The 26,403-nt window shown below is 34.3% G+C and overlaps 1 protein-coding gene across 1 annotated transcript in view; it reads right to left on the bottom strand.

The window, feature by feature from the left end:
- The window catches only part of LOC126759229 (uncharacterized), a 237,392-nt gene that overhangs the window by 98,330 nt on the left and 112,659 nt on the right, over positions 1-26,403 (bottom strand). The window contains 1 exon segment of the mRNA XM_050473936.1: positions 4,218-6,046. Within this exon segment, the coding sequence (XP_050329893.1) occupies positions 4,218-4,902 (685 nt within the window). The 5' untranslated portion in view covers positions 4,903-6,046.

Raw genomic sequence — 26,403 nt, 5'->3', positions numbered from 1 at the left:
AATAGTTACCAAGAATTTTGGCTACAAAAACCGATCTCGCAATTGTACCCTGGATTGTGGTCAATCGTTCAACGATTCTTGATAGCATTCCCATCGTCTTATTTGTGTGAACGTGGATTTAGTGCTGTGACAACACTGCTTACTAAAAATAGAAATCGTTTGCTTGTTACCGAACGTGGCGAGTTGCGACTGTTCTTGAGTAAATTGGAACCTGATATTAACAAACTTATTAAACAGCATCAAATTCATCCTTCATTACTTTAGTTTTATTTTTAATAAAAGATTCTCTGTTTTAATACTACAAAGGTGTGTTTCAATAATCATTCTTATTGACAGGTGGAGCCCGTAAGAGTTAACTTGAGACCTAAGCGTCGTTGTATGTTACCTATTGCGCTCAGGTTTCAGGTATACGTATACATATATATAGGTCACAATAATTAATTTGAAGTTATAGTGGTTTTTAAATAGGTGAAAAAATGGGGGCGCTAAAGAAATATTTGTTTTCAAAGTGGGCGGTAGACAAAATAAGTTTGGAAACTACTGTTTTAGATCGTAAAGGGTTTAACTGGCTTTGATTTCTGCAAGTTGCAAGTGTATAAAATGTTCGGTTGTATGTTCAGCCGAACATGGCCCTTTATTACTTTTTTATAACCTATATTTTTCAATAAAATTTTTCTGGTATTCCATTCTTTATGTTCCGGCCCAAAAAGCTTTTTATCTGTTTGTGATAAAAATGACTGCCACTTTTCGAACAAATAGTGTCAAGTTGTGATTTCGCTAATGTAATTTTGCTTTCATAAATTTTTTTTAATCGTTTTCATAGCAATCACCATTTTCTCACTTTCAAAGCTTTTAAATATATATTTTTAAGGGGGTATTCTGGTCTAGAAATTAAAAAAAATCGTTTTTTTTTATATTTTCAAAGTTTAACTATTCAAGAATATGTGTACAAGAGAAATTTTCAAAATTCAAATTATTTTCGGAGATATAGACATTTTTCTGACCCGGCATCCAAACTGGTTCGGCCGGAACTAATCGAACAAAAGACTTTACGCGAAACTGACTTTTTCGGAACGATATCCACGATTTCTCAGGTTCTACTTAACCGATTCATTTGAAATTTTTATAGAGTCTTCTTTATAGGCTTGTCTATGGTTGGAACTAGCTCCATCCCCAAATTTTTATTTTTATTATTTTTAAAATATTCGAAATAGTCAGAAAAAGTGATCCAAAAAAACTTTTTTTCAGGCAGTCGCCATTTTGTGAAAAAAATTTTTCCCACTTTTCCGTAGTTCCGGCCATTGCGACATTATTCTAGATTAATAATATTTTTTTTTTTGGTTTCAGATAACTAGGAGGGTTGAAATCATGGGTATGGTCACGTTGAATTTGAATTTTTGAAATTTTTCACTTTTTTTAGTTTTTAGTTTTTTTCTGTACTCTTCTAAAATTAACAAATAACTAATAAAAAAATGGATATTAAAAATATTAATTGCCTTTTTTCCGACACTATAAAAATTACCTGAAAATCATGCTTCTAGACCAGAATACCCCCTTAAACAAAAATTTTCCTGATTTAGATTTTTAGGCAATTTTGTGCGCTACAAAAATTCACAATGTAAAAACGGTACTAAACGGTTCAAAAATTATGGTATTTTCTGTGCAAACGGTTCAAAAATTATAGCATTGTACTGCAACCAGGTTTTTACGTGTTATTCATACAGAAAACTTTGTGTGCTCACTTGATGCAGGAAAACATATCATAACCTAAAATGCAAAACGACGTATCATCAAAAAAATCGAAATAGAGTTTTTTGTTGCTTACGATTCACCACATCATATTACATATACAGGGCCCGGCACTCGAAGGGTAACCAACTTCAGACCGTTTGCGCAGCTGTCGCACTGGAATCAGCTACTTATAAATTTGCTGAATGACAGTTCGGAGTATTGTTCACAAGTGTACAAAAGCGTTTTGCCAAAAGTAAACGCAAAAAAAATTGATCAGCGATGGAATTCAAACGTAATAGTGTGATTGCTTTATATTTAGCTGGAAAATCACAGCCAGCAATTGTTCGTGAGCTCAAACACCTTAATGTGATAAAGTTTTTGTTTATCGCACCATCACTCGTTACAATGATACTGGTAGCATCGCAAAACACTATGGAGGTGGTCATCGAAAGTCTGCAACGTCACGTGAGATGGTGAAGTGAAGAAGCGACTTGAGCGAAATCCACGACGAAGTGCCAATCAAATGGCTAAAGAACTGAAAATATCCGACCGCAGCATCCGACGCATATTTAAAAAGAAAATAGCTCAAGGTCAAGCCTTTACAAGTTCCAAAAAGCCCATGATCTCACACCGAAGCAGTAACAAGTAAGACTTGAGAGAGCGAAGCAGTTGCTGACTTGGCCGAAAGCGGTCAAATTCCGAACATTGTTTTTCCTGACGAAAAAATTTTTCCAATTGAGCAATTCGTAAACTCTCAAAACGATAGGGTTTACTTGACCGACCGTTCATACAAGAATCTAAGTCATCGGTTGGCCACCAGGAGGCAGCACCCGCCACAAATAATGATTTGGGCCGCTGTCAGATGGCCGCTCTCCAATTGTTTTCATCGAGCCTGGCGTCAAAGTAAATGCGACATGTTATCGGGAAAGTGTTCTGGAAGCTGCTTTGAAGCCGTGGGCAAACAAACATTTCGGTCGCAAACCATGGACGTTTCAACAAGACTCAGCACCGTCTCACAAAGCGCGAGTGAACCAAGAATGGCTGAAAAACAACGTTCCGAACTTCATTACGACCACACAATGGCTCTCGAATTCACCAGATGTGAGTTCAATGGATTATTCTCTCTGGGCCATTTTGGAGAGCAAGATCCTGAAGTAAAAAATACACCAGTCTCGAGATGCTGAAAAAAGCCATTGTCCGTGAGTGGGCCAAAATACCGGCAAGTCACATTCGGGCAGCTTGCGATTCGTTTTTTGACCGTCTCAAGGCCATAGTTAAGACAAAAGGTGGTCATATCGAGTAAAAGTGAATTTTTCCTGAATTTATGATTATTTTCCCACATTTTGTACTTTAAAATAAATAAAAATAATTTTCCAAACCGAATTTATGGCTTTTTTATATATGTAGCATAAAATTTTCAGCTTTCGCTGTCAGGTATAACTAATATATAAAATAATATATATAATATCAAATTTTGTTTCAAACTGAGAGGTTTCATTATATAATTTTTTCTTCGACTATTTTAGAATATGTCTACAAGAGAATTTTTCAAAATTCTAATTATCTTCAATGATATAGGTATTTTGCTGCCGGGCATCTAAACTGGTTAGGTCGGAACTGAAACTTTAAGCGAGTTTTTCTCGAAACTGTCTCTTTCAAAACGATATCTCCTCACGCTTACGAGACCGAAATTTTGGAGGAGCCTTCTTCGTAGACTTGTCTAGACAGCTACTGGGACTTTCTATGTCCCCAAATTTAAATTTTTACGATTTTTAAAAAATACGAAAATGTAAAATGTAAAAAAAAGATCTACAAACATTATTTTTCAGGTAGTTGCTATATCGCGATTTTTTTTTCTATCCTTACGGTAGAATCAGTCATTGACAATCTTAGCTAATATTTTTTTTCTTATTTATATCCATATTTTTTATATTGCCAGAGGGTTTAAATCGTGGATATGAAATGCATGCCTCTAGACTAGCGGGGGTCTAAGTTTAGCTTATAAATATAGAGATGAATTACTCCAAATTTTTCTCTTGCCGCTAGATAATGTATTATTACTCTAGTTTAATAGTTAATAATGAGAAGCAAGGGAATTTATTTATTTACGGTTTTTGGCAACATAGTTAGGCAAAGGGCCCTTTGATCCATGTTTCCAAATAGAGATCATATCGCCTCAATATCACCTAGCAGTATTTTAGAATTTATCTCTATGCTGGAGCAAGGTGGCTTATTGTGACTTAGGAGAGAGCCACTGGTCCCTAAGTCCGGTGCCTTCCTTTTCTTATCTATCCAAAAGAAATAAATTTCCGTAATTTTACTGGAAGCGCATATTTGACTTATGTATGTTCAAAAAAAAAAAAAAAAATAAAGCATAAAGTCTATTAAAACTTTGCCATTATTTGCTTTTTCGTTATTAGAGAGTACTGCTCCCAGCACCACGCAATACCCACACAAATATCGATTATGCACACAATTCCACTTACCATTCTGTGCGGCACTGCCTTGAAACAAATTGCGCAGGTAATTGAAAAAGCGACGATGTAATGGCCGACGCCGATGCCGTGACATGCGACGTCCCTGTTCGACGTCATCGCCAGACTTGGCGTCCGCGCCGTCGCCGTCACCGTCAGCGGCGACACCACATTGCGACGCGTCGACGACAATTTCCACGCTACGCCGCTGTGTCTTTTTCGACGACGCCAAATTGCTGCGTTTCAACGCCGCATTTGAAGGAACAATTAAAGCATCACTAGCGCTCGGCCCGGGACCAGCTATGCTGACTATTTGACCACCACCACCAACACCACCATCGCCGGCAATCTCTGCTAGACTGCCACTGTTGTTGGCTGCCGCTGTTGTCCCCACCGCAGCAGCGGCAGCTGACGGCTGTTGTTGGATGACGTGCGTTGACAGTGTCGACTGCGCTGGATGATGGCTGGAATTGGCGCTATTGCCGCGATATATTAGCTCCATGTCGTTGGACATTTGACGCAGCGCATGCAAGCCTGTATTCACGCTACTGCTAGTGCTTAGGCTCGTTGCTGTGGTGGTGTGGGTGTGCGCCGCGCCGCCGCCGATGTGGTGGCCATTGCTAGCACCGTTTAGGCCCATGTAGTAGGCGCTGTTGGGGCGCTGCGTGTGTGAATGTTGCACTTGTGGACCGGCCATAGTGATGGTGGGGTGTTGTTATTGTTGCTGAGAATTGTGTTTGCCTTGCGCCTACTTATAATTAATTGGAACACATGTTTTTGGCTTTAACAAAGTGGAAATGACTTTTTGCTAACGTATTTGCTATTTTCATTAATTTAATTGAAATTATTATTATTATTTTTTTTTTAATTTATTCTGTGAAATTAGCTACTTTTAACAGTTAATTAGTTAAAATTATTACACATTTATTTTAATTTTTTTGCTTTTAATTCAATAATATTATTTAAAATAATTACTTTTTTAGTCCATTACAACATTTTGGGTTATTGGTGAACTTCGTTGGAATTCTATTTATGATTTCTGTTTGTTTCTGAGCGAACTCGTGCAGCAATTTGCCGCAATTCGCGCTTTCACTTTTATGCGAACAAACACATTATTGCAATTTGTGCAAAATAATTTTTTTTTACATTTTTTTTAATAATTTCTTTTTTGATTTTTGGTTCGCAAAGTTTTTGGCACTTATTCAACACTTTTTGCTTTGCTGTTCTCGCCTACTTGCCACATTACGTGGCACAAATTTTAATTAGTAACGATAAAATGCGAAAATTTGCAGACGCACGACGCAAAATGACCGACCACGCCGCCTAAAACCGCCCACCAAGCAACTCAGTATATGTGAGCGTTGTCGTCACTGCTTGATTAGTTTTTGTTGTATACAATTTTTAATTAATTTATTCGCAATTATTGCTCATTACTCATTACTTGAATTCATATTAAATACAATTACAAATACATAATTTTATCCCAGACATTTGTGTGCGGCTCGCATGTCGATGACGTCTGACACGCGGTCAAACGCCTCACAAGTGTTGTTGCTGACATAAGCGGTGACATGTGCATTTGTAAGCGTAGCGCGCGGTTGGCAAACAATCGTGAACGGCGGTGGAAATCGCAGCATTTTTTAGTATTTTGCTTTTGTTTTTTTTTTTTTTTGCTAAAAAGATATTAATGAATTATTATTTGTAGAATATTTTGACTTTTGTGCTTCAATTAATTGTTATTAATTTAGCTTTGTGGGTTTGCTGCATATCATACGCAAATTTCATTTTGATTTTTCTATACGTTGCATGTGTTAATTTATTTATTCTAATTGTTAGCACATCTGCAAGTAGAAAAAAGAAGAGAGAAATGCAAATAAAGTAAGTAAAGAGCGCATATTTGTTAGTTTGCAGTGCTAAAATACGCACATGAGTGTAAATGTTAAGTTGCATGCAAGTAAAGTTCAACTCTAAGCATTTATTCATACGTAAGTGTTAGTATTTTGCAAATTCATTAAGCAGAAAGTTTATGCATGCAAAATTATTAGTAAACAATTTTTTTTAATTAATGGTAGTTGCTATATTTAGTTTTGATTTCTTTATTATTCATGTTAGTATGTAGAAATATGTTTTAGCAATATAAAATTATATGAATCAAGCCACAAAGTGCACAAATTTTTATTATTAAACATTTTCGCACTCGCGGTTTTGCATTTCGGCATGTTTCAGAAATCTTTCTGACAACTACAGGGTGACTAATATTCCGATGCGGGTTTGTTCATAACAAGTAAGGAAGATAGGTTTATACACTTGTAACTTGCAAGAATCAATGCCGTCTTGTTAAGTTAACGAAAATCATTACCTGCAGCATAACATAATTTCGGATATTTTCGGCATTCTACTACACTTGTGGCCACGCAAACCTTACCACTATACTTTCTTAAATTTTTTTTCGGACTTTTTCGTTCGTTCGGGATTTTCTTCAATTTTGCTTTTTTTATGTTTTAAGTAAGCATAAGTAAACTAAATTATATTATCTAATTATAATTATAGTATTTAATTTAATACGTTTAATGAGTAAAACAGAAACTAGCTTGTCTGGTAATACACCTGCTAAATTTCATGTTTCATTAAAAAATAAAATAAAGTAAAACTCTAATTTCAATTATAGTGGAAATAAAATTAAATTAAAAGAATAAAAAGTATACTTTTTTCATCGCATGTTAGTCTCTTACATTTCGAGTTCATTTTATAAAGCTCACTATTTTTCAAATGATTTATCTATAGTTGAATATTTTTGTTTTTCATTTTTAATACTTTTGATTAATAACATGTCATTAACCTATTTCTAAATAAAGAATATCCATACCGCATAAAGTACCGCTATAAAGTATAGTCAAATATGCACAATACTTGAAAATTTTAAGTGGAAAGGTTTGCGTGGCCACGAGTGTAGAAACTAATATGCTCAGTATTATACGTTCAGTTAATTTTATTAAGGGTTGTATATAACCCCTTCTATATTCTGAAAAAAATTAGGGTTTTCAAGATTTTTTTGTAAAGACGTGATTTTTTTTTAATAATTGAACACTGTTGATACGTTTATATAAGTATATGCTTAAAGTTGTTAAATTTAATTTTTCAGTGAAAAATGCGCCCTTTTGTTGGCACTAGAGCTGTTGTGCCGATACCCTTTTTTTCTTAAACGCTTTGCGATGAGCATGATTAGTAGATGATGGTTCATTTCCAACCAAATAATAAAACAGTTTTCTTTAGTTTACGATATAGTATATCATAACGGCGTAATTGAACGAAGGATTTGACGAAATAAACATTTTTGTGCCCAAACTAAGTTAGCAAACATGGTACCCAAGCAATCTGGTTTTGTTGCAAAAAGCGCACGCAGTATCCTTACTAGGTGGTGTTTCCAGCCCAACATTCCTCATCTGAACTGGGAAGATGCAAGCTTTTTTCCGACTCGCTCGAAGAAGTAGTTTTGGTTGCCCGTTGTGTTTTGGTTTTACGTGAATGCGGTATGTCTTTTACATTTCCTTTTTCCTTGCGCTTTTCAACATTTCAGATGCTTTCCTCCAAAAGCGCTTTATATGGTGATGTTGTTAACACTGTCGATTCGATCGTTTGCCTCTGAGCTGGTAGACAGTTTTAGCTTAGGTGGTGGGGATATCTGCCAAGGTGTGACGAAATTTTTCATCGCTGCCCTACTTGTGCTGGCCACTGCAAGTGGTGATGATTTTACTGAAAAGATCGATTTTTGTGGGTTTTTCATTCCTAAAAAAAAAACTATTGTTTCAAATAGGTCACATGGCAATTATAACTTTGATTATAGTGCTCAGATCCCTATGAAATTTGGAAGAAATACTCTTAAAAAGATTAATTTTAATAAAATGCAATAAAAAATATAGATTTTTCCAACCCACATACATATATACACTTGTGATAGCTTATATATTGATCCAATTTGCAAGACTATGCTTTGAGCACACTGGAAGAGTTGGCAGGCATCCTAAGGAATGACTATTCCTCATGGATCTAGTAACGAAACTCCATCAGGTAACTTAAATGACCAAAACTGGTCTATACGTGACTCATAGGCCTGTCAGGCTATCTTAACATAAGCTAATCTACTTATTGCCCGATTTGGACGGTGTAAAACCAACTTGAAGTGTAATAGTTTTAAAGTGTATATCCGGTGTATAGGACTAAAGTTAACCGAATGTTAAAAATTGAGACATTAGTTATAAGGGGGCTAACGCAAGTTTTTACAAGATGTTGTTCATTTTATTGGTGCATAATTTGTATACTACAAAGTTAAAGAGCAGGTGGTATTTAAAATTGCGTTATTCGAGAATTAGGTGTGGTTATTTCTATTTTGTCCATGCATTATAGAAATGTCGAACTAATGATACCTACCAAATTTGGTTGAAATCGGTCGAACCAGGAGTTTCCCCTAAATGTGGGCGGTTTCCCGACCGTTAACTTATTTTGACCCCGGCTCCTATAAAGCCCTCTACCGTTACATGGGAAGGGTAGGATTATAATCCGATTCCATCTATTTTCACAATTCGGTAGGAATTTTTACAAAACTTTTTTTAAGCGAATTTGGTTATTTTATCTTAAGTGGTTTATAAGATATGTACATTAAGGCTATTAAAATAACTTTTGCCCACAGGTGCCCCTTACTACTGCGATGTGCTAAATTACAGTTTTACCATATAACTTAGTTTAGTGCTTAGTATGCCATTTTAATGGTTATCGTTTAATGGTTTTTAGTGGGCGTGGCTGTATATTTCTGCGCAGAAGCACGTGTACCGAGTTTCTTTTTGATATCTTAATTGCTTAATAGTGCTTTAATTTCAATTAGACTAGAAGTAATTCTTTGAAAGTAATATATACTAAGGCGTAAGAACCACTAACACAAAAGAGCTAGCTCTTGAATATGAAAAATGTTTAAAACTCAATTGAAAGCAAACAAATAAATCAAAAATCGAGAAAAACTTTAGACACATGTGACCTACCAACAATTACCCACTTAAGGAGAATGTAACCAAAATATTTGATTTAGAATAGTCAACAATCATAATAATAAGGGTGCAGAGATAATCAGAAGACATTTGTAAGAAAACGTTTTAAAAACGCACACAAGGTCCGAATAATAGGTAAGATTAGGCAAGATTAATAAGGTAAGCCAATAAGCCACACATTAGACCAGTTTTGGTTCTTTGCGATACTAGATGAAGTTCAGTTGCTAGGTCTAAGAGGAGTAGTCATCCTTCTGATCCAACGTTGTATAGTAGGATCAACACCTATTGACTGGATACTATTCAGAATAGCTCCGTAGAGAACGTTGCAAGAGCGTATTCCTTATTTTCAAGAGCCTTTTCAATATTGAATACCTGTGTATGGAGTGCAGTCTCTACTAATCTGCCCTTCGTGTATGGACAAGCTTTTCTCTAGATTTTTCAGCAAGAAGGAAGTTGAACTCTTTTAAGTAGGTCGGCTTTTTTATACCTGCCTTTGATATGAAAACTACCCAAGTCCATCTTCATGAATGTGGTTCATAGCTGAACTTCATGCATCCCTTAAGAATCGCTTTTAGCCATGGAGAAACAGATTGATACTTGCGAAGAAAGCTCAATTATGATGAAGTGTTACATGCTTTGTAACGTAGCCAGAACCCCAGAAAATGCTCTAAGGTGTCTAGGATACACATTAAATTGAACTTTATTGTTTTTAACTTTGGAAGGCAGTTGAAAAATTAAAGTTTCGTTAAGGACATATTCAAGGTAAGGGTTCACTGAAATATAAAATATTCGTCTATCAAACATGTCGTAAGGTTTTGGCGTTCAACTATTATATAATAGTGTTTAACCAGTAACACAAGAAGGTAGCTCCAAGAACAAATCATTTTTGATGGCAGCAGTGATATTCAGTAATAAAGGTGTTAAGGTAAAATGCGACGTAATTTAGTAAATATATGTATTTCCTTGTATGACTGGTTAAAATCTCGTAATGATGAGTGCGTTTTATTACGATTTCGTTCTAGCAAATCAATATTGGGTTAATAATAGTTGTCTTTGATTCGCCAAGCTTTGGAGAGTAGCGAATCGAACAAGCTATATCAGCGCTAGCATTTCTTCTGATGCTTGCGTAATAGTGTTATGCTTCTTTCTTAGTGCAAGTGTTTTTGTTTGTGTTAAAAAAGTTGTTTAATTCGATATTTTGTTTTCTATAAATCATATATATTTTTGACGTCTTAAAAAGAATAAGAAGAAGCATAAATAATAAACAAAATAATCTTTCATTTGTCATTCGAACCGTTCACTATAGTAAAACTGATCTAAAATACGTAAAACGAAACTTGGCAGCATTAAACGAAATCTACTCGACACATTTTTGGTGGTGCTTCTTTGATACTCTAATAAATAAGATAACTAATTGCCAAAGATTATTATCGTTGAAAAATAGTTTAGCCTTATAAAATAGATAGAGAGCTAAAAAAATGTGCTAATAAAGAACGTCCGCCTAAAAGTAGCGAAACCTTATGATTTGCTAAGTGAAAGTAATTTCAACACCTGACATTATCTACATTCTTCAATACTGAATTCGTTAGCTTTAGAGCAGCATTACCTCAAAGAGTCCCTACACTATTCACTACTAGTCCATGTAAAATTTGACTTCAAATAAAAATCAGCCTTAACTAAAACCAGTTTAAAGCAACACATACCCTTGTTCTTAAATTAAATTCTCTGCAGGTCAAATCTTCAAACCATTACAACTACGCTTACAATAAGCATTCCGACCGTGCTTATTATCCTGCAATCCATTGGCAATTTCGCCACTACTTTGACTTCAGTAGATGGGCAGTAGAATATAAATTATTGCCGGATATTTATACTACAGTAGCGACAAAAATCCAATTTCCCCTTACTTTCCGGCAGTGAAAAGCACGTTGCGCATTTGTGAGATAGCTCGGAAGTTGCTCCAGCCACACGCGGCAGAGCAGCATTGCTGTCATGTTCACCAAACCGGTTGCTACCGACAGCAGCGGCTGTCTTCCTGTTTACTTGTACTGGATTAAATATTTTTCTAGCTCGCCGTGCTAGACTTGACGGCAGGTAAGCGATAAGAAATAGGCAACAAAAGCGCTCATATTTATTTCATGACCATAAAGCTAACTACTAGTGGATAGTGGACTAAGGTAGTCACATTTTAAATTGAGCAACCTGAGGATGTGCGGCAGGAAATCACTGAAATGCGAGTGGATGCTGTAATACCAAAGAAATATATGTGAAATGGGAAACTTTATGTGGAATGTGGGTATAAATATATAATTTTATGTATAAAATATGAGCATATGAATTTAGACTATTGCAGAAGACTTTAAAAATGATTAAAATAAATAAATTCATAGTACATAGAATGAAAAGTTAAGAGAAAGAAAGATAAAATCACAAACATTATGGAAAATATAATTTACTGGTGGTCTGGGGTCGGGGAAAATTAAGGGAGAGCGTGGCAGAATTTTTTAAATGAATGGATCTGTTTCGAATCTAAAATTTTCTCAAACTCTTTAACAGATAACCCATTGTTATCAAAACTGTTAATCATTGAGATTATGGAAGAATTATAACACTTGTCAATATCAATGATTTACAGTTTTGCTAGCAATGGGTTGTCAGTTAAAAAGTTTGAGAATACTTTGAAAATATCAACACAAATGTAGAGTACTACAAATAAGCTTTGTCTGTCATGATATGGACATCTAAGTATTGCCCTGTATGTGTGAAGAAATATATCTCTCAATTGCACTTGTGACCGTTCAAGGTGCAATTGTAGCTGTCCGCACAATAGAGACGAGCCCATTTGCTATTTTTCAATGAGACAACTGCACTACAAAACGCTTTTGAATTTAGCAGCTGCATTTTTTGTTTTTGTTGTGCTTTTTTTAGTTTGCGTAAGTGATCATAATGTATGCATGGAAACATATCTGGAACTGTATTGTTTGCAGCACGTGGCGTTTTTCACACCATATAAATTGTACTTGTCAAATAGACGTGCGCTATGAAAAGTGAACACCTGTGATACATATAGATTCTTATAATACACGTACACGTATATACATATGTTGGTATGTGTTTCAGTATTAGCAACACAGCTACTACCTTAATAACACTCATACATGGCTGCGCTACTTGTAGTGCTCAGACAATAAAAAGAGCAGATATGAAGAAAAATTCTCTGTCATATAATATTGTGTACAAGTAAGTACATATCGTCACCTAAAATGCAAAACAGCGTATCATCAAAAACAAATCGAAAATCGCTGTCAGACATAATAACCGATATATAACCAATATAAAACATTTTAAAACCAATTTATAACTACAACTCGAGTGTATGATAACCGATATATAACCATTTTATAACCACAACTCAATATTTATTTCAATATTCCTTCGCCAGTAAACTTATGAAAAGTTATGTTACGTTATTTTGCATTTTAGGTGACGATATGTACTATCAGCGCATTTTTTTCTTGAAATCATTTGGCCTTGCCTGTGACATTCACATCATTTGTGCCTTAGTCAGCATTTAAAGACAAAGTGAATGAGTTAAAATGTTTTTTAAGCCCAGTTTTCAGGTAGCTCGGTTACTCGAGTTACTAAGATACTAAGTTTTTAGTGTTATGAAAAGGTACATAGCGATATCACCAATACTAGTGAATGATGTAACGCTAATCGAATATAGACTATAGATTTATATAGTATAGATATTTTTATAAAGATATCTGACGTACTTTCTTAATTCTTGCGTTAAAGCCTTTTGAAGAAGCTATTATCAAGCAATTTTATTAAGATAATTCACACATATACATACGTTATGAATTCTAATATAATTGCTTAAATAACTATGTGCAATGGTCAATGTGCGACGCATGAACCAGTTTTGGCCTATTGCGATACCAGATGGAGCTCAGATACTAGGTCCATGCGGAGTATTCATCCTTTAGGATGCATGCGCTTGACGCTAATTTTAACAGAATCTGCAGCCTCACTATCGATACTTTCTCTAGTGTATTATACCGTGAGGACCGCAGATGCTTAGGGCGTAGTCTTGCCAATGCCGGAAAAGTGTACAAGAGATAGTCCATTGTTTTCCTGTTGGCTTGCTCTAGACATTTCCTGTAGTATTCTCGATCTTTCACCCCCATTCTCTGGGCGTGTGTCGCCACCAGACAGTGACCAGTTAGTATTCCGTTCATGTCCCAACTCAACAGAAGAGACTTCTGTCGAGTGTCAATAGGAATTTTGTGTTCTCCGATCAACAGTGTTGCACATGACTTTTGTAGTTTTGCACTCAAGTAGCTCGTTCTTTACCATGCTTCTGTCCAGATTGACGTAAGATGGGTTTCTCACATAATTCTTGGACATTTAGTCCACTCTTTCGTTGTCCTTGTTGCCTTTGTGGTCTGGAACCCAATGGAAGTGAAGCTACTTGCTTCTGGCAACATTTTCTATTTCTATTCTGCTTCCTAAGACACTTCTGCCCGATAAGCGATTAGAGGTTAATGCCTTGATTCCTGATTGGTTGTCAAGGTAGATGCTAACTCTGAATTCGTCTGTTAATGTCTTAGAGGTTAGCTCTGCGGCTTTCTCCATAAGAAGGAACTTTGTTTGAAATAGATTGTAGTGGTTCTGGACAGTATATCCCCGCACCAACTCTATCTTCCATTTTCGAGCCATTCGTATAAATGTTTAGAGTGTTGCGAGCACCTAATATACCTTTCGCTCACCATCTTTTTCTATGTTTAATTTGAACCTTCTCTCTCTAGGTGGCAGATTTGGTACCAGTTCAAGAGCTGCCGTTGAAGTTGTTCTTGAAACTCCCGTTATGCGCAGCGGAACGAGCCTCTGAAATCTTGACTTCCGGGAGGTGGATTTCCGTACGCCTATTTACTATACTACTGCAGAACCGCCATAGAGAAATTTTGTGCTTTCGTGTGAACAAAAGCAGATCCGATTACTTCGGGTTCAACCCCAGATCAGCTTCTGATGCCCAATTATGGATTGTATTGAGAGTGGTGGTCATAATACTGTTAATGGTCTGTAGACAACTACCCGTTATTAAGACAATAATGCCACTATCTTATACATACATATGCCATTATCTTAGGGGCTTTGCCTTCCAAGTTCTTTAGTAGTGTATTCACCACTAATGTTCATAGCAGCGGAGATAGCACTCCACTTTGCAGAGTACCTCCACAGACTCCCATTGTCATTGAAATTTGAACAAAACAAATGCGAAAACTATTTATTACCTACACAAGGACACATATTTTTTAAATAGAAAATATACAATATTTATTAACTTATAAATTAATTTTAATTGTATAATGTTCATGCCATAAATAACTCGACAATTTTTGATTAAGCTATCCTTATCCATACATACATACACATATATGGGCATTAACTATTTTGCCTAGAGTCTGACCCATGCTCGCTCACGTTTCCGCCAGTCATTCAAAATAAAAGCCCTTAAGCTTCTCCCCCACATTTCTGCCTACCACCTTCTTGCCCTGAATTTCGTAGTTTCCAAAACAAAACAACATATTTCAATCTAGCCATTAATAATTACATATACGCAACGTCATTTAACTCCAGTACGTGTTGCGCATAAACATTGCTCTCAATTTACGTTCGCATAAATCTCAATAGCAACTTCCTCTGCTTAATCGTTCAAGTAAGAAGGAAAAATAATGTTAAGTACTATTTCCCAAAGCCGCCTATAGAGCAGCATAAGATTTGCCATCGGATAAGGAGCAACAAAGAATGACGTGGAAGGGAAGACACTGTTTGGTAGGAGGAAGTATACAAGTGTGTTTGTGGCTATAAAAAGAGGAAAGTCAAATAATTCACATATTTTACTACGTCATTGCTTAACCATTGTAGCACTAATCTGCCAAGGAGGAGTGGGAAGAAAACCCGCAGATGGTGAAGGTGAGTGGTCAAAATACATTAGCAAATTCAAGTTGGTAGCACTGTTGTTGGGCCGCATCTCTTACATCCATAGTGTAAATGAAGAAAATCGAGAAAATTTTAAAATTTCTGAAAAAAATCCAGCTTTTTGTTTGCACAGTTCAGAAGCCTTGAAGGAGCGGGTGGAATAGAAAGCAAAAACGAGGTTTTACAGCGATAACAGAAGATTATATTTACATAAATAAATAGTTTGCAAGTGAACTCTTTTACTTACAGCGAAATGATCAAGTGTAAATAAGATTTATGCGGATCAGAAATGTAAAAATTATATTCAAATTATGCTTTTCGCTAGCACTGATTCTATTTAAATCGATTTGCATTTTAAAAGAGGAATAATTTTATTTAGGTTGTTCCCTAAAATACCTCTGTATTGTTGAGATTTTAGCACCTAAGGAGTTACGAGTACATGTGTTTACGGGTTTAAAAAACAAAAATCGATTTTTTATTGTCTTATTAAGTTCTACAATATCTCTAGAATATTTCAAGTTGACACGTGTAATAATTTCAGAGATACAACCTTGAAACCTTGTGCGGTCGAGGCCAGCTAGGCTAAGTGCGTCGTCATTAAACGATTTTTTTTCAAAACTGAAGTTTTTAAAGACAGTTGGCAAGATTTATCGAGAACTACTAAACCTATTTTCGTGAAATTTTACACAGGTCTTTGAGATGCAATTTTTAAAGGCTTAAGAAGGATTTTTTTTCGATTACAACTATTTGAAAAAAAGTCGCGAAATCTTCATTGAAATTTTAATTTTTTTCCAAAAATGTTTTCCAAAATACAATTTTCAGTTCTCTTTTATTTCGTCCAAGTTTTAAGTTAAGGTTTTAACAAAAACACCTATTTCCTTCAATTTAGATGATCCTTAAGAGAGTTCCAGCGAACGCGGTTGCATCTTTTTTCCGAGGGGTCACCGGAAATGGTATCGCAATATATTTTTTTCCAAAAACTTCAGAAATTTTTTGCTAATAGTGTATTTTTGTAACAATAAAAAATTATAATAAAATATTTCAATTTTTGTAAGAGAAAAAAATCCTGAAAAAGGCTGTTTTTACCCGAGGAAACTCATGTAACCCCTTAAGCACTCAAATTTAAATCTGTATCTTTTGAGGGGTCAGTAGGGTAATCTGACCTGTTTTGACATTTTTTTTCATAGAAATTTTTATTCTGCAATATAACTTTTTTCACATATCATGAGGTATATCGTGGAGTGTACAAATAAATTTTTTCGGAATTTTAGGTGACATCTGTCGGAGAAATGGCTGGGTGAATGAGATTCGTTTTTTCACTGGCGGACATGGATCATCTGAAACACAAAAACCAAATTTATTCTTAAAAAGTACGTGAATGGTTATCGTCCCTGCTAAAATCATAAAAAATGTTGATAAATAAAAAAGTAATTAACGGTTTTTTTTTTAATTTTTCTCCACGGTTTTTTTAAAGAAATTTTGCAATAACATTGTCAATTAATTATAAAAATTAGGAATCTAGTAGGGACAATAGCCAGACGTTTTGTGAACATTTAAAAAATAAAATTAAGTAAATCGGTTGAGTAGTTCGACCGGAATCATGTTTAAAAAGGTGTGTTTTGAGAAAAACGAGTTTAAAATTTGATGTGTGCACTCCGAGCGCTCCGAACGTCGAGAGGTATTATTATTTTTGGGCTTTTTTTCGAAACCTTCCAATGGTAAAGTGGGTTTCTACATTAATTCGAAGGGTATAAAGGAACAGAAAATGCAAAAAAAATAAGTTTGAAAAAAGATTACCCTACTGACCCCTTAACGAAAAATTAAATTTTTTTCCTTTCAAATTGTGACAGTGAATATCGAGCTATTATATGAAACCACCTGCTTTGTTCACTCTGAACTCAACTTGAGTTACGCTTTATGCAGGCATAGTCATATAAAAATCACGTTATTTACGAGTCAAAATGTTTATTGTGTATAATATAAGGACCACTACACGTCTATCAAACAACTTTTTGGTTTTTATATATCTAATTTCTTTAACTACAACATCAATTCCCTCTTTATCTACCCCAATTTGCTTACAACTAATTTTCCAACGGCGTGAAAATTATCAGCGAAAAAATACTACATTATAAACGCCCACTAAAATTTCAATACTTGCCCAGTGTGATGCAACTTAAAACTTGTTCAATTAAACCAAACATGAATAAAATTGTTCTTACAGCGGCAACAATATTCATGTCAAGGGCGGGAAGGGTATACAGTGAAAACTTTTTACCCGAAAAAGTTTAATCTGCATAGTAAGGCAAGAAAGTTTGTGACACCATGTTCAGAAAGAAAAACTAGAAAATGCTGAAACTAATAAAACAATATCAATTTGTGGGAATCAGCTCGGTTAAGGTATCTTAATGGAGGGAGAGGTGTGTAAATGGTCTATGAAAATTAATAAAGGGTAAACCACGACAACTACACATTTTTATTATATTTAAAAATCAGAAAATAATTCGCTAGAAATTTAAAGGAGATCATGAATATACACACTGTCAATTACAGCAATGTAGCTGATGATTTTGGGGATCAATAAAAAGTACCAAAAAGCAACAACATGGCTTTATTTAATTTAGAATACAGGCCAGTGGATTTTCATATTTTTATTATTATTTTAGTTAGCAGTTTTATTGTAATTGCTTGTAATCTAGACAAATGGAATGTTAGCGCAGAAAGTTCCGATAATTAATACAATCAGTCATATCTTGTATAATTTACTTTGGAATATCTGAAAGGGTATTAGTCAATAGGTAAAAACTACATGAAGAGTTTTTAAATATATAATCTATATTCGACTGGCATTATATCATTCATTAGTAAATATTGCTGATATTGTTATGTACCTTTCCACAGCACTAAAAAGCTTAGTATCATAGTAACTGGAGTTCCCGAGATATGAATAACACTATCTATCTGAAATTTAAGGACTTAAAAACCATTTTAACTCATTCACTTCATCTTAAAATGCCGACTAAAGCACAAATGATGTGAATGTCACAGGGAATGCTAAATGATTTCAAGAAACAAATGCCTTAGTATTTAGTATATATGTACATATGTGTTTGCTTGTATACAATATTATAAGGCAGAATTTCCCCATACATACTTAGAATTATTTTAATTTTTTTATCGGCTTATATAACGGGTGAGATCACTTCTCACAGTCTTCAGTACAGGCTTTTATAATAGTGTTCTAAAAACTTTTGTTCAATAATGCCTAATAATAGTACATTTAACAGGCCGTGATGTATGGTAAAGATTAAACAAGTTAGAATTAGAATGGAATGACTGACTTGAGCATAGTTATTTTATGTACGAGTACACATACATATGTATATTAAGATGGGTAAAAAAAATATATTTTTTTCGCTTGGCACTTTGAAAAATAATTTCCCAGACACCTCTAAGGAAATCTCTCGATGTACCCTCCGCCTTACAGTAAATATCGACGTAGCGAACTAAATTTTCTGCAAAATCGATGAAACAAGGTATTATTTCAAGTAGTTGGAAGGGAGATATGAAATTTTCTTTCTGATAATAAGTAAAACAAGTAAGGAAGGGCTAAGTTCGGGTGTCACCGAACATTTTATACTCTCGCACGATAAAGTGATAATCGAGGTTCCATTATCAGTCATTTACATATTTTTCAAATACCGTATTTGTGTAAAGTTTTATTCCGCTATCATCATTGGTTCGTAATGTATGTATATATTATACAGAGAAGGCATCAGATGGAATTCAAAATAGCGTTATATTGGAAGAAGGCGTGGTTGTGAACCGATTTCACCCATATTTTGTACATGTCATCAGGGTGTTAAGAAAATATTATATACCGAATTTCATTGAAATCGGTCGAGGAGTTCCTGAGATATGGTTTTTGGTCCATAAGTGGGCGACGCCACGCCCATTCTCAAAATTAAAAAAAAAAAAGCCTGGGTGCAGCTTCCTTCTGCAATTTCTTCCGTAAAATTTAGTGTTTCTGACGTGTTTTGTTAGTCGGTTAACGCACTTTTAGTGACTTTCAACATAACCTTTGTATGGGAGGTGGGCGAGGTTATTATCCGATTTTTGAACTGTATATGGAAATGCCTGAAGGAAACGACTCTATAGAATTTGGTTGACATAGCTGTAGTAGTTTCCGAGATATGTACAAAAAACTTAGTAGGGGGCGGGGCCACGCCCACTTTTCCAAACAAATTACGTCCAAATATGCCCCTTCCTAATGCGATCCTTTGTGCCAAATTTCACTTTAATATCTTTATTTATGGCTTAATTATGACACTTTATAGGTTTTAGGTTTTCGCCATTTTGTGGGCGTGGCAGTGGGCCGATTTTTCCCATCTTCGAACTTAGCCTTCTTATGGAGCCAAGAAATACGTGTACCAAGTTTCATCATGATATCTCAATTTTTACTCTAGTTACAGCTTGCACGGACGGACGGACGGACAGACAGACATCCAGATTTCAACTCTACTCGTCACCCTGATCACTTTGGTATATATAACCCCATATCTGACTCTTTTAGTTTTAGGACTTACAAACAACCGTTATGTGAACAAAACTATAATACTCTCCTCAGCAACTTTGTTGCGAGAGTATAAAAAAATAGAAAACTGTAAGGCAAAGTGGTGTAATGGGGTGTAGCCAAGCGTTTGGGAAAGCAGTTACAGTTGTAGGGCTATACCCAATTCCAATTCTTGCGTTCTCGGCGGGCGTCCTGGAAACGTGAGTAACCCTTTTGTAAGATGCGGTAGCCAATCGGTGTGAAGCCAGAAGTCATGGCTAAAAGAGAGGAATATTCAGCGGAACCACTCCAACGTATTCGGTTTAAGGGTTCGCTGATATACATATGTATGTGGTATAAAGCCACCCGGAAGCTCTTCATATTAGGTATATATGTAGGTTCTAAGGGAAGTTTTCATCCAATTTAATACATTTGTAGCTCACAGACATACTACTATGAGGAAAAGTTTCTCTTTGAATTTCAATTTTAAATCTGACACATTTACCAATATTTTCGGCAAAAAGTCAGCTATAGGTATTCAGGTTTTCTTCACACCTCGTCTCAGTATTGTAATAGGCATTGGCGAGAGTATAGCTAGCATACATACATACATATACATATTTAATTTATACTACAGATGGTTACGAAAGCCATGCTGGAGGTACAGGACAAATTTCTGTACTAACGCTAAATAAATTATAAATTTTTTCAGCTAATACGAAATGTCAAAGCTATAATTATACCCTGAACAGGGTATATTAAGTTTGTAACACCCAGAAGGAAGCGTCGGAGACCTTATAAAGTATATACATATGTATATAAATGATCATTATGTTGAGCTGAGTCGATTTAGCCATGCCCGTCTGTCCGTCTGTCTGTATATATACGAACTAGTCCCTCAGTTTTTAAAGTATCGAAGAAAAGAATTCTCTTTAAATATAGTTTTTCGCCTCCGAACCATTTGGCTCTAAATATACATATATAGTTGTAGCTATGTATATATTAGAAATGATAACCCCACGCGTGCACCGCACTCCAATCGTGTAGTCAATGAAAGTTTCGCCTTTTAATTCGTAAATTAACATACAAATACATGTATAAATAATAATTTACGCCTTCTTCGTTAAGCTTTCACATTATGCAATATAAATTTCAAACCTGCTAACTTAATATGCCAGATATGCCGTGTATTGAAGAGAGTGCTGAATGAATGTTGTTTGTATAGCGGTAACGGCAGCTCACATTAATAAAAAGCGCTGTATGTGTGTTTGTGTGTGAATACATTAATTAAAATTATTTATCTGTTTCAATGCTTTTGCGGTGCTTTTACACATGATTAAATATATTTAATGGGTTTGGCGCCAAAGCGTAGTTGAATAGTAAGCAAGCAGCATTAAGAATTCTCTTTCTTCGGTTTGTTAGAATGCAGCGGTGAATAAAATTTGCTAGCAGAAATGCGAAACTTTACAAATAGATATTAGCACAATTTGCTCACTTATGCCGTAGCAGCCTGTATACATGTTTATGCCTATGAGTGTATGTATGTATGTGTTTACGCATAGAGCTGTTCATATATTCCTTTTGAAATCGTCTAAGCAAATTTGCCGCACTCACGTTGCTCTATTTTTGCGCCACTTTTATTTACATCCAAATCTTTTGAACTTGCCGACTCTTTTTAAACTATTTATGCGTGCAGTCACTTGTATAAATATTTGCATGTGCTTGTATAAATATTGTATTTATGTAGTTGTTTATAAATTAACATGTTCAAATATAATCAGGAAGTTATTATTTATTTTAACAAGCAGTTTGAGATAAAACACACACAATTTTTTAATTTTTAAAGTTACATGAGTAATAAAATAACATTTATAATTATTTTGTTGAAATATAAAATTTTAAAATAATATAATCTTTATTTACATCTAAAATCGATTCATACAGATTTAGTGTCTTTCCCAAAATAATAAAATAATAAATTAATAGAAAGTTATGTATGCTAAAGTACAAAATAAGATCAATAAAAAAATACTGTTTTTCATGTTAGTCAGATCTATATAACTAAAACATATACGAATTTATATCCTGATAAGGTATTACAAGTCCGAAGACCTTGTTGGATATTTTGACACTTTGTTCCCAGGAGTTAAGTGGATTTTGACAGTTGAAAAACGACTTACTATATTTTCACCAGTTCTTTTTTTATAGAATAAATAAATTAATTTTTTACACATTTTGAACATGTCAAAGAGCAATATTTGCGTTATATTCTGTAAATTTTCCATAAATTTTTTTTTTTTAATTCAGCCATTGGTAGCTGGTTTCCGAAGGCATCGCCCAAAAATGTGTCCGCGTGATTCATAAAAATCAAAAAAATAAACTTCATCGGTTAGTGGATAAGTATAGGTCTTGAATAATAGAAGGATTTGAAAAAAAAATAATTTTTGCAAAGATGGAGGTGTGGTGACTTGACAACCAAACTGTCAACAGGGAATACTATTTGAGTATAGAAGAAATTCGTAAAAAGAAGTCTGAATTATGGCCGACAACTCTTGGTTTTTGCAACACGATAATGCATCTTCATGACTTTTTCGCCAAAATTTATAGCTATATTATTCTATTAATTTAGCTCCGAGCAACTTCTGACTATTCAGCAAACCGAAACAACCGCTCCGAGGAAACCGTTTTAGGTGAAGTGAAGACATTAAACATGCTATAAATTTTGCAAAGATGGAGGTGTGGTGACCTGACGACCAAACTGTCAAAGGGAATACTATTTGAGTGTAGAAGAAATTCGTGGATTGAAGGTTATTCGCGAAATTGACTTCAACAACTGTTTTAAAAATTGGAAAAAACGTTGGCGATAGCGTTTGGGGGCCAAGGGGATTTATTTCAGGTGAACGAAATAAATTTTGAAGAAGAAATTTTGAATAAGATGGAAAAACGAAATTTTAATTTTCCTCTCTATTAAAAGTTGCTCGCTGAGATGTCTAAAAAGCACTGATTTGAATGAAAAATTCAAAATTATTCATAAAATGATATTGATAATATCCTTAAATAGATTTTGAAAACTAAGCAAACACAATTTTTTTATGCTCTTGTGATTCTATTAGAATTAAAATTATATGTACATTGCGTTCGAAATCCCGTGGTTAATGAAGACGTTTCGAAAATCTTTACCATTTTGATTTTAGATTTTAATTACATTATTCACAAGTATAAACCGAGAATTATAGTCAACGTCAAGATCGGAAATATCTTTTTTCACTTTGGAAAGAACGGTCTTTAACACATTTTACGGTATTTTATATGCGAGTGATTAAATAAATTAGGTCACTGATTAAATGAATTAACTATTTTCTGTCAAAAAGTAAAAAAATATATAAGAATTCAAATTTATTGAGCAACGATTAACTAAATTAATTAAAACTTAAAAAGGAAGTTAGTTTACTGCTAATATGCAAAATAGTCTAGACTCGTCTTAATATAAAATACAAGCATAGCTTGCTTGCTGCCACTATTTTCACGCAATAAATTAATTGCTTTTCCACACCACATTAATTGGCTGATATATTTATACAGCATGTACAGTGACCTCAAGTGATTCGGTCCAAATATGTTAAGTAGTGCAGTGCTTTGCAATTAATTAACAGGCTAATTGAAATTATCAATCAAAATCAATTGACTCTAGAGAGCAATAAAAGCATCCGCAGGTGATTTCATTGAAATACAAAATTGCAACATTTTACCCAAAAGCATTATTCTGCGAGCCAATAGAAGTATTCTACGATATTTATATCATATGTAGAGCCGACGGAAAATAAAATGAAAAAATCGATTATTCGAAAATTCTAATTATATATAACCGCTTAAGCCATCAAAAATTATTTTGATACAACTAGCTGAAACCTTACGCACACAAACTAATGCAAATTTTGTACAGCACTTTAAATCTAAGAAACGTCTTAGCAAAAATTCATTTACTGCTTTAATAATGTAATTTTACAGTTATTTTATTCACTCTTGATAACAATTGTTTTATGCACTTGAGCATTAATTCCTTCAACGGCAATAATACTTGCTTGCAAAGTTCGGTGAATAAACCTTTCTTTCTCTTTTAATCTACAACGCTGTTGGTACGAGGACCTTACGTCTGTTGTCAAAATAGCACGCCTGCGGTTGAACATTTTCAATAAACATTTTTCTTTGTCAACCAAAACCTAATTTGTCCTGCGCTGATTGCGAATGTCTTGCTCATTTCAAACTGCGCTCTCAAATGGCCTTGTCTGGCCAAGCGCTTATGGAAAAAGGTAAATTTGCATTGTTCATCATTGCCGGAGGAAAAACACGGTGGTAAATATATGATAATACATTTTGATTATAAAAATACAGGGTGGTAGATATATGCTTTTAAATTATATTTTTTTTTCCTATTTTATTTTTTTATTATCTTTTGATATTTTTTAGAAATTCGTCTCTTATCGAAGTATACTAAAAATATTTTACTTTTATTTTGGTTAATTTAAATTTATTGAAACAAAATAACTTTAAAAAATTATTTCGCGACTTTAAGCTTTGATAGGAACAATTTTTATGTCTAAAGACCCCTTATTATTATTATATACTAAAGTTTAAGTTGCACTTCAGCCATTCTTTACTTTCTGGTTTCAAATTTTACTTACTACATCCATCCCTCCAACAACCTCTCAGTAATATTCAGGATAATAATAACTGGAAATTAAAAATTTCACATAAAAAATAACAGAAAATAATTGCAAATCAGATTCAATGCACAAATGAATTTCGAGACCGACAAAAAATCCGCGACACATTTGCTTATTTCACTTCTCGCTAATTACATTTGTATTTATACCGAAATATTTGCGCGGCAACAATGTTTGTGTGTGCGCATTCTTCGGCATGCTATTACCTTCTCAAATGCTCAGCCATTTAGAAATTGTTCATCTGCTTTTATGGCATTAAAATTATATTAAAAGTAGCAATTAAATTTGTGTTAGAAATGGAAGTTGAAAATGAGGTCATTGTTAATTGGCAACGGGGTTTTGCTGTAGGTTGCAGCGTGGCGTCATGAAAATAGCACAAAAATCATCGTGACGTTCATGGTAGAATTAAAATTTTCAATGGAAATTGAAAGCTAATTCTAAATTTTTGAATAAAGTGAAATTTATAAATTTAAGCAAATTGTTTTTTAAGTTGAATTGAAATTTCCAAAGTTTGAAAAATGAACTTTCTGAATATGTGATGGTTATTTTTGAGAAACGAAAATTAGTTGGTGAAATTTTAGTTTGAATGAAAGAACGAAAATTCCTATGTAAAATGTATGGGAACCTAAAAAAAAGTAGCGACCCCTCAGAGTTAAGCTACCGCGCCTGGCTTGAGGGAGGATTTTTTGTTTGTCAATCACTAACATTTGAAAAGGTAAGAGTTGAAAAAAAATTTTTTTTTGAAGCACCCTAATATGTAGCATTATTTTTTTCGCCTGTAAACTTATGAAAGCTGACGATACGTTATTTTGCATTTTAGGTGACGATATATAACACTAATTTTTGTGCTCAAAACAAGGTAAATCTAGAATAATTACTAAATAAATTTCTACAAATTATATATTCCAACACCGCAACATACATTTGGAATACAATGGATTAAAAAAATAGTGATAATTTTTGGAAAAAAATATTTATACATTTGTCTGAATGAACCTTTGCCAGTATTTCTCTCAAACGTCGAAACAGTTCCTAAATTCGATTTTTAAGATTGTCTGACAGCATTTAGCTCTTTCGGGGACGGTCCTTTAAGGCTCTTTTTATTGTTCGTGAACATTTTCGCTCAAAGCAGCAACAGAAAAAGTAAGAAAGGAATAGAGCCGAAAATTTCGTCATACTGAATATCAACTAAATGAACAAGTAAGGGCTAAGTTCGGGTGCCACCGAACATTTTATACTCCTAGAATTTGCAAGAATCAAAGCCAGGGATGTACTTTCAGGTACGTAAGGTCTCTTAGTTATATGGGGTCTGGAACGAGTTTTCACCCAATTTTATTAATTTTAAGCACAAATATGCATCGTTATAAGAAAATTACGCAAAATTTAATTACGAAAACTCACATATTTGCTGATATGCACCGTACCAGGAGTTCGAAAATCTTTATATTTGGTATATGGGGGTTGAAGGAAGTATTGATGCCAATCAACCTATTTGTAGCACAGATAAACTACTATCAGAAAAATATTTTCTGTGAACTTCAATTATAAATTTGACATATTGATCAATACTTATACAATACAATATAAAAAGTTAATTATAAGTACTTGGTTCCAAATATTCGGTACCTAGATGCTTCAAATGTTTCTGTTGGACTTAAACAATGGCGTTTTATGGGCGTGGCTGTGGTCTCATTACGCCCATCTACAAACTCGTGCTTTTTTCTTTTGCCAATTTCTTCGGAGATTACATCATTGCTTTAGGTTATAACCCATGCCAAATTAAATGAAGCTATCGCGTCAAATGAAAAAGTTATCCACACGAGCACTTCATTCTGAGCGTTGAGTTTTTATAGGCAACTATATGCTACTATAGTGGTCTAATAACCGACGTTCTGACA

This window comes from Bactrocera neohumeralis, chromosome 5 (assembly GCF_024586455.1).
Source record: "Bactrocera neohumeralis isolate Rockhampton chromosome 5, APGP_CSIRO_Bneo_wtdbg2-racon-allhic-juicebox.fasta_v2, whole genome shotgun sequence".
NCBI lineage: Eukaryota > Metazoa > Arthropoda > Insecta > Diptera > Tephritidae > Bactrocera > Bactrocera neohumeralis.
The sequence above is the reverse complement of the archived record's forward strand: the minus strand, read 5'-3'. Positions and strand labels throughout refer to the sequence as shown.